At 36.0% G+C, this 10,234-nt stretch overlaps 1 protein-coding gene across 1 annotated transcript; it reads right to left on the reverse strand.

The window, feature by feature from the left end:
* Nucleotides 1-1,026: 1,026 nt before the first annotated feature.
* On the reverse strand, nt 1,027-5,041 carry LOC104089576 (serine carboxypeptidase-like 40). The gene is made up of 8 exons (XM_070197363.1): nt 4,665-5,041; nt 3,902-4,009; nt 3,300-3,574; nt 2,555-2,825; nt 1,865-1,976; nt 1,524-1,616; nt 1,289-1,394; nt 1,027-1,203 (listed from the first exon to the last, which is right to left on the reverse strand). The coding sequence occupies exons 1-8, from the start codon at nt 5,038-5,040 to the stop codon at nt 1,027-1,029; spliced, it is 1,518 nt and encodes a 505-aa protein (XP_070053464.1). The 5' UTR covers nt 5,041.
* Between the last annotated feature and the right edge of the window lie 5,193 nt (nt 5,042-10,234).

The raw sequence follows: 10,234 nt of genomic DNA on the forward strand, positions 1-10,234 counted from the left end.
TCTGAGTTTGATCTGTCGAAATGAAAAGCCGAAGACTTCTATTGATAGGTGAAGCAGCCGAAAGTTTAACCAATGAGAATTGGTTTACTTGCAATTTGCAGTTGCAAAATGCATCTGCAACGTTGTCATCGTCATCAAAACCTTAAAGTTTTAGTTTTTTTTTCCTTTTTCATTTATGGGGTGGACCCCAAACTAAAAACCTTAAAGTTTTTAGACATTATTTAACTTATAACCATGCAAAAAGGTGTATGATCAATAAAAACATAGAACAAATAATATTACAAGATTCACATTTACCACAATTTTACCGTGTTTATCAAATGATCAACGGGTATGTCAAAGAGTCTCTTTACTAGGCTTTTCCAATTTCTTACTGACAAGCTTGCGCGGGCGCATCCATAGCTTCACTAGTGGGAGGAGTATTAGGTTAGAGTCTAATAGCATATTTTGCCAAACTTTTAAAATTAATTTATTTTGTAAAGTATTATTTTAAAAGTGATTTTAAAATTTATTTTTAGTGAAAAATAGTTTATATTTGACTGATTAATTTTAAAAGCACTTTTGAACAGTAATTAGTGTTTGATCAAAATTTTAAAATGTGCTTTTAAGTGTATTTTTCTCATAAGTACTTTTCAAAAAAAATACTTTTAGGAAAAAACTATTTTTTTCTGCTTGTCAAAATCAGCTTCTAATTCTACTCAAAAACACATATTTTTCTTCTCAAAAACTGCTTTTGATTCTATTCAAAAGTATTTTTTCTTCTTCTAAAACCTTGGCCAAACACTTTAACTTTGTCAAAAATTCATTTTTGGCCAGAAAGAACAACAACCAAACAGGCTATAAGGCTTGATATCCTTATTATATAACTTTATGGGTAAAATAACCAACAATACCTGATATTGCATCGATAAGAAAGTAAAAAAGAAAGGAAGTCATTGATATTGGTATATTATTTTGTTTCATTGTGACGTGTTGACTAAAATCCACGTATACATTATTAAAAAGGAAAAATTGTCAATATCGGAATTATATAACTACGTTATTATTTTTGTGTCGTGGAGAATTGGGGAGCTCTGTTCCTGCAAGGAAGTGCTTAACCAGTGAAAGAGCTCTAGCAGGCTGATAACTTGGCACTTGATGTCCTGCTCCTCTCACTGTAGCAAATGTCAAGTTTCCTATGTATACTTGTGCATATCCACCAACCTAAATATAAAAATAAAAAAAATAAAAAAATAAACTTAAATAGTCGCTCACCTAATCACTTAAATTAAAAATAGTCGGAACACACCTCATCATTGTGGAACCAGGGATACCAAGGTGTTTTAGTAAGAAGCTTCATCTTCTTAATAGATTTCTTAGTCGATGTTACTGGTACTATTCCATCAGTGTCCCCGCTGCATTTACAAACCCATGTATAAATATATTAAAACAACTAAGAAATTAAATAGTACTGTAACAGTTAACACAATAGAAAAGGAAAAAAAAACAAGAAAATGGTGGCTTGAGGAGTTAAAAGTGTTCACCTGAATATCCACACTCGTACTCCATTTTCCATAAGTTCTTTGAGAAGAGGAATTATTGTTAATGGGCTATCTGTCCAACTTTCTATGACATCACTGCTATATTTATAACTTTATGTGATAAGCATCATAATTGTTAACCTGGTAAAAATTATAATTTTACTCTTATGATAGGTTTAAATTGCACTGATAGCATTAAAAATAGTTGTGTTACATTGTCGATGTAACTTAAAATCTAATTTTTCTCTATGTTTTGATTTGACAAAAATAGAAAACAGAGGAGAAAGGTAGTGGGGATCTATACAATGCAAAGGAAGATTGTCTAAATTATGTAGTGAAAATACCTGCATGGCTGCCAATTATACTTAATTTTGGTGACATTGGCATGGAGAAGCTTTTGAACATCAGGACGATTCATGTATGCAATTACATAATCATCACTGCATGGATCGATCACTTGCTACAATATTCCATAAATTAAATCTTCTTGTTAGTGCAAATACGCTAAAAGAATACAATGAATTTAATAAACAAAGTGCTACATATATAAAGTTTCATTTACATAAAGGAGTCTTCCATATGTCCACTCTATACAACGGCAAAGCTACAAGTCTTAAAGGGTGCGGTCAATTGACCATCCTTCGTCGGAAAAATATACTGTGTATATAAGTAAAATAGTAGATTTTAGAGGTATATAGTATATATTGAACACTTTTTGTTGGAGAATTTTTTTCACTTCTTTCAAGTTTGAACACCCTTGAGGAAATTCTTGCCTTCGCCGCTGACTCTATAGACCATCTTTTTAACTTTATCATCAAGGTAACAAGGATAAGTTTTACATAAACCTCAAGAGTCTCCATATGTACAAACATTTTCTAATCCTCGCTTTCCATATTGCTCGGTCATTTAAACTCGTCTCAGTACAATATTAAAAAAGCTTAGTTTGTCTAGCACAGTAAGTTCTCTACATTTTTACTAGTCATTCAAATGATTAGTTTAAATTCAAGCCAATGACAAGTTAAAAACTCAAGCACAGTAACTTACTGAAGTTTTCTTGGGCTGAAGAGTGAGCTCAGAATTAGAGCATAAGGGGGCATAAATGTTGTAAACATCAATGGGTTCAGTATCAGCTATAGCAATATCAATGGCATTGTCGCACTCTTGTGATTGAGGAAGGGCCTTGTCTGAGAAATTGCAGTATCTCTCAATTTGCTCTAAAATCTCATCTGGAATCAAGGCATGACTTGCATGGTACTCATACATCCCTTTTCTATCAGTCTCATAATTTATCACTGCATTACCAATCTGCATTATTAAAAAAAAGTCAAGTTCTTATCTGAAGACTCATCATATGTTTAAGAAAAATAAAAATTTCTGCTTTTTTCTTTAGTATTGAGTGAAGAGCAGAAATTCTCCATGGAAGCAATCATTGTTCCACGCAAACATTTATGGCTACCTCGTTGACAAGCATAAAGGTAAGGCTAGTATATAAAAAAATAGCATTAAAATTCAAGCCCAAGAATCTTTCCTTACGGAATTCTATTCTAGCAATAAAATGGGTGAAAATTATGAGAAACCAGAATTCAAATTATAGCAAGACAAAAAATGTCAAAGTAACTTCTTTACATTTGGCTAAACTTTAGTGGACGATTATTGAAATAGTCTAGGCACCTAACGTGAATGATTCACAGTTATAAAAAGAAATAGCATAGCAATCCAACTATGAAAAGCTTTAAACAGGGGAGATTAAGGGTGAGTAAAATAACTATGGAACTTTACCATTATTCCCTTTAGGTTGATAAAAGTCTTCTTAGGAAGCTTGTTATGGTGGAGAATTCCTTGTGCCAATTGAGGTACAAAATGCCCAGCGTAGCTCTCACCAGCAATATAAAAATCTCTATTTTTGTACTCTGGGAACCTTTGGATCCAATTCAATAAGAATATTACATTGTCAACGGCAGTAGTTCTATCTCCATTTGATTTGACGTCAGAACTTGTATTTGAATATGAAAATCCTACTCCAGCAGGAGATTCCAAGAATAGCACGTTTGCCTCTATAAATATGAAATAAATGTTCAAATTAAGTTGAAGTTAATTATTTTCTCAATTGCAACAGGAAAAAGTTATAAAACTCACTCAAAAAATAATGAGTACTCCCACTATTTCAATTTAGATGCATATTTCGCTTATCGAGAGTGTGAAGTTTGACCAATATTTTAAAATATTTTTTTTATTATATTGACATGAGAAAAATTACAACTTATAATACTTTTCGTGTAGTTTTTAAATATCTAAATTTTAATTTTAAAATACTAAATTAAACTAATCTCTCGATAAGCAAAATGTATCATTTAAATTGAAATTTAGGGAATAATAATTACCATGATTCCATGCATAGTGATTCCTATACAATGTCTTTCCATTACTGTGGACTCTAAAGGGCCCAAGTTCCTCCATAGCTCCATAGGCAATTGAAGAGCAACCAGGACCTATCAAAAATGAAATTCAACGCATTCAAAATCAAGAGTTTACGGATTTAGAATGAGCGTAATCTTATATGTATATGTTAAATGTTTTTCTGTATATGCATAAATAGTTCGAGCCGAACCATCCTAGACCAGTCTCTATCTGCACATTAATAGTAACTATCTTACCGCTTGTTTGGATGGTTGTTAAATATTGTGTTGTATCGTATTATTACTTTAAATACAATATTTGTTTTGATTGTTACTTAAATTTTATTTTATCGTATCGTTAAATCCATCGCTGCATAACAACGAAACGTGCCATTTTATGTAAAGACAAATTTGATGTGGTGGCGTCGTTACTTTGTTTTTTTCTCCCATCTTGCCCTTCCTTATTATTAAATAATTATATTTTATTTTTTACCCTATTTTTTAATATTATAATTCTATTTTGTATCCTATTTTTTCTTAGTAATATTGCAAGTTTGTTTTTCATATTATTGGTGCATCACATTATGAAACGACAAACGATAAAATTTATCCAAACGTTATATTAATCATCAAATAATATAATACAATACAATGCAGTACAATATAATACGATACGCTGTGAGCATGTAACAATCATCCGCTAGTAAGAGAAAAGGATTAATTATGTCAACCAACCAAATTTGTGTACCTCCATTAAGCCAAAGAAGGAGGGGCAATGACTTGGAATTCTCAGCTTCAACAAAATAATAAAACAATGCACGACCAGCAGATTCGTTGACTGTGACATATCCACCATATTGTTTGAATTTGACAGGTGGTTGACCCGGCAATCTCTTGATTTGATCTTTGTCTTTCAACCCCTCCTGAGGAAGAACAACTTTATCCAATTCTAAATAATCAAGGGCTGAACTAAAATGGCTATTTTTGTCAATGGCTGATTCTTTTTTCAATAACTTGGTTAAGTAAAGTTTGCCAAGACCATGACTATGCCTCCTGTCATGGCTTGAAGAAACAATTTGTGAAAGAATGAGGGTTAGAAGGAGGAAGACAGTGATTTTTCCCATGTCTTTTAAATTTAGGAATGAAAACAGAATGGATTGATGGTTCTGTTATGGACTTTGAAAACTAAGTCATTTTAGGGTGGATCATTTGACTATAATGTGAGATTTAATTTCTTTAAAAGCAAGATTTGCTTATGGTTAACCATATATACGTATAATCAAGCAAGATCTTTCCTATTCAGTATTTTTACACTACAAGTATGTTAACAAAGTGAACTTGAATTTAAAAAAAGGTTTTATATGGGAAATAAACTCCCAATTACATGTGATGGGATCTAGTTTCCAAGTTTATTATGAATCTTATATAGAAGTTTGTTGGACTTTGTACTTTTCATTGGATCCGTGTATATTTTTTCGAATTGTATTCCTTGAAAATCATTTTTAATATTGATTTTCTCACACAAAATATTTTCTTGAAAAAGAGCGTCTGTCCAATCGTGCCAAATATATACCAGAGTTGTCTAAATTCATCCTACATTACCCTTAATTTCAAATCCCCTGCAAATTCCACATCCCATCTCGAATTAGCCTTTTTGCTCTAACACCTCTTCCTTCATAGTGAAACAGGCTTACATGTGTCTTTAGTTGGATTCATTCATCCAAAAACATAAGAAGAAGATTTCTCTTAAACGGCACAAAAAAAATATACCACCGTTTTTTGGCCTGGATTTGTTAATACGAAGTGAATCTAATTAAAAGAAAACCAAATGTTACGTTTGATGACAAACTATGGGGTCATGAAAGTTGTGTATGAGTCAAAATCTGTCTCTAGAATACATAAGTCAGGATGACATTAGTGAAACACTTCCAAGTCGCCACGTGTCGAAGTGGTTTAAGGAACAATGAATGTCGTGGTCGAAGAGTCAGCAAGGACTGAGGTCGAGGAGTCGTCAAGAATCGAGGCCGAGGTCGAATACCCTTGAGAGAGTTAAAACGGCTAGTCTCAAGATACGATATTAAAGAGAATATTCTAGTAGATATTCTCGGCACTTGTACTGTTAGGTTTTCTAGGAACATGTTACCTATAAATAGAAAGAGATACAATGATAGGGGACATGAAATATTCATTTGTAAAATATACTTTGACTTTATTAAGAGAATCTGCCCTTATTACATGCATACAAAAACAACCATTTGACTAAGATTCTGATCCACACTTCTCCGGTGGATCCGAGAATAACTCAAATATTCAAAGGTTGATTTATTATTCATCATTGTCAGAAAGAACATCTACTGATTTCATCCTTTCTCGGGTGACCCATAAGTTTTATTTACATAAATATCATTTATTGTTGTTCATCACTAATTAATGCTATATTTTTTCCTTTTGGGTCTCTTAATATTGTCATTATTGTGCATCATCATAACCTTTGAAATAGATATACGTGTTATTTATTACCATACCAAGAATTTCATCTTTAGGATATTATTATTAACTCAGATTAACCCCTAGTTATATAAATTTAATTAGTTGAACCAAAATTTATATTTTTGGTCAAATAATTTGGCGTTATCTGTGGGGATTTCTTACTTAATTTTTTAGTTTCCTTTAGATCTACAGCTAACGCAAGTCACTAACCTCACAAACCCCAAGAATTTCTTCGTTCTTTATACGTACGAAAACCTACATGGCAGGTAACGAAGGAAAAAAAACAAAAGTAATAGGCGATTTCCCTAGCAACCTCATGAACGTTATCACCGAGAGTTGTGAAACAGTAGGCGAGGACGTGATGCCCGCCGCTTCCCCTAGGTGCGAGAGGTCGCCTCGCCTCATTGTAGCATAACAAAAACCAGCGAAAAAGGGGCCTCCACGCCCGCAGAAGAAGGGACGTCCCCAGCTATTAAAAAGCTCCTCGAAGCATGGCTGACCGATACGCTAGTGAGCGTTCTCAATAAGCCCACTCCAGGTACGACCACAGAAACACAAGAGCTTGCACAATACAACGAGCACAGGAACAGTGCAACCGACCAAATCCTCCGATAACAGGTATAACTCACAATATTACTAATAGTGCATGTGACAGTGCCCTCGTTGCCGTTCTAAGGAGGATGGAGGGAATGGAGAATGAAAATAGAGCACCCCGAGACCAGATGAAAGAACACCAAGAACGAGTCGACAAGATACCGGGCGCTCCTAAGCTGTTACCAAAAAGGGACTCCGGCAGGTTCGAAGAGCAATCATACAACAACGAGGCAACCCCGCATGCCATACCAAAGACCTTCAAAATACCTCCCTACCTTAGAATATACGAAAGAACAATTGATCCCAAAGATTATGTGACCCACTACGTCACCTTCGTGAAAGGCAACGACCTCGCCAAGGAACAAGTGCCCTCTATTTTACTGAAGAAGTTTGGCGAAACCCTTACGGGAGAGGCATTAATATGGTACTCACAGCTACCAGCCCGCTCCATAGAAACCTTTAAGGAAATGGCTGATAAGTTCGTAACTGCACATGCTGGAGCCAAGAAGGCTGAAGCAAGAGTAAACAACATATTCGTTGTCAAGCAGTCCTTGGGAGAGGGACTGAGGGACTTCCTCGCCCGATTCAACAGAGTAAGGATGACTCTGTGAAATGTGTCCGAAGGGATGGCGGTCGTAGCTTTCCAGAACGGGTTGAGTAGAGATGGTTCAAGAGCGACTAGAAAACTGTTGAGCCGATTGATGAAATATCCTCCAACCACTTGGGACGAAATCCATAATGCGTATTGTGCCGAAGTCCAACCAGATGAGTGATAAGTTGGTATTTTACCAACTTATTTCATCTTGATACTTAGGCTTTTGTATGATTTGGTTGAGAAACTAAGGCATTTATTGAGGTTTATTGGTATATTTCAGGTGTCAAGTGATTTAGAGGTGATGGTGAAGAAACCATGTGAAAACGAGTCAAAAAGGAGCTAAAATGGACAATGGAAGTCTGCCCAGTGAATTACCCTTCGCGAATGCGAAGCATCAGAAAGTTAGACCTTCGCGAACGCGAAGCATACATCGCGAACGCGCAGCAGCAGAACTCAAACCATCGCGAACGCGTGGGGATAATCGCGAACGCGAAGCTGGAGACTCAAACCATCGCGAACGCGAAGCTGGAGACTCAAGCGGAAAAGCCTAGGCAGTTCTAGAATTTCATTATTTTGACCCCAAACCATTTAGTACGTGGCCTAACACATTTTTTGGAAGGATCTTTGGCTTAATTTTCAGTCTCCTAGACTAGAGAAGACAAGGTTTGGAACTAGGGTTCTTGCACACACACTTGGGTCTTGAAGATTTGGAGCTTTTGGTTGAGAATTTCTTACTCATTTATGCTCATTTCTTCATCTCCTTGCTTTGTATTAAATATTTAAGTGTGTAATATTTTTTCCAATACTTGAATCTTGTTTATGAGAATATTCATATTTAAAGTTTGGATTAAATACCTTGTTGTGCTTATGTATTGAACAATTTTTATTTATTATGAAGTGAGTTATTGTTTCTTTAATTATTCTTGTTCTTGAATGTTTTCAAAGGGGTTAGCTAACCCTAGGACTCGCCCATTTACTTCGAATTAATTTTGAGAAAAATAATTCGGGGTTGGAAAAGATTAATTAACAAGAACTTGAGGCGTTAACTCTCACTTTATAGATTCTACCTAGGAATAGAAATGAACTACTTGTAGCCATATTCGGATGTGCTTAATCTCTTAATTATTTTTGGGATAATTCAATTAGGAAGTCTTGTTAGTTTTCGAGAGAAGCTACTATAGAATTATTATCCGAGGCTAATTAACATAAACTCGTTCATATTTATAAAATTGTAAAATATATTGGATCGCTACTTGAGTGTAATTCCCAATGTATCCATACTTATAGCCATTGATAAATTTACTTGCTTTCTAGGTTAGTTTACATTTTCGTATTTAGCTATAATATTTTCTCAACACCCATTCTAAGTGTTTGGCATTGCATAATAAGTGATAATTCTCTTACATTCCTAATCGCCTACATATTATTCTCTGTGGGATTCGATCCCGACTCATAGTTGGGAAAATTATGCCATTTACTTTTTAGTAGTGGATTTGGACGTCATCAATGAGGACGACCTCAACTGACCAACTCATCGGCTAATCTCGGTACAAACCGAATCCAGAAAAGAACGAAGATACAACATCGGGAGGGATCACCCGGTCTCGCGACCCAACAGGGAACGACACCAGCCATATGTAAGGGCGCCCGTCATACCCTCCCTCCGCTATGAAGAAGGCCCATCCAGGCCTAGGAATGGGACTTAACGAAACGAGAGAGGTATGCCCCCTTATTATCTACTCACAATTTTTATGTGTCACATACATAAATAGTCTATGCTCTTGAGAAACTCAGAACAAAGATCAAGTGGCTATCAAAGATGAGATCCGATCCGAACACCAGAAAATCTGACGCCCTCTGTGAGTTCCACTAGGAACGTGGGCACTAAACAGAAGATTGTATTGCCCTCAGGCAAGAAGTCGTAACCATGTTACGGCAAGGACACCTCAAAGTGCTGCTAAGCAACAAGGGGAGAAATAGCTTCGTAAGAGGATGTGAACACCAAGGCCTGCCGAAGCCACCATCACCAGCTCGAACTATCCACATGATCATCGGCGGCAGCCACAACACCTCTATCAACGGCGTGAAGTTCACCACCACTCACAAGCTTAAGTGGTCTATCACTTGCGAATGATACAATAGACTCGAAGAAAGTATCATCTTCGATGAGTCAGATGCCGACGATTTGACTTTCCCTCATAATGATGCCCTCGTCATTACTTTATGCATTTTAGATACTGATGTCAAACGTATCATGGTGGATTATCCATCCCTGAGTCCTCACCCAAATGAGACTCGAGGACAAGATAGTGTCGCGCTGCATCATGCTAACCAGTTTTAATAATGCAGTTGAGCGGACATCGGGGGAAATTACACTCCCCGTCTTGGCCGGCGTCGTGACTCTGGAGATGACATTCCACATCATAGACCAGGCAACAACGTGCAATGCCATAGTGGGTCGACCATGGATACATCCTATGAGAGCCATCCCCTCCAGCCTATACCAAGTAATTAAATTCCCAACACCATCACGAATATTCAGTATACGCGGAGAACATCGTACGTCCCGGGAGTGCTACCGCATTATCTTAGACATCACGATAACCCAACAGAAAAAAGACAAGGAAAAAGAGGGATAG

The sequence above is a fragment of the Nicotiana tomentosiformis genome, chromosome 1, assembly GCF_000390325.3.
Source record: "Nicotiana tomentosiformis chromosome 1, ASM39032v3, whole genome shotgun sequence".
Lineage (NCBI taxonomy): Eukaryota > Viridiplantae > Streptophyta > Magnoliopsida > Solanales > Solanaceae > Nicotiana > Nicotiana tomentosiformis.

Bases quoted from the DNA above. Each gene is read 5' to 3' on its own strand.
- LOC104089576 (XM_070197363.1), bottom strand. From the start codon at position 5,040: ATGGGAAAAATCACTGTCTTCCTCCTTCTAACCCTCATTCTTTCACAA. The intron at 2,826-3,299 runs GTAAAGTTCCAT...TTAATAATGCAG, and splicing joins TCAACCTAAAGGGAATAATG to ATTGGTAATGCAGTGATAAA. The intron at 1,617-1,864 runs GTATTTTCACTA...TAAATATAGCAG, and splicing joins TATAATTGGCAGCCATGCAG to TGATGTCATAGAAAGTTGGA.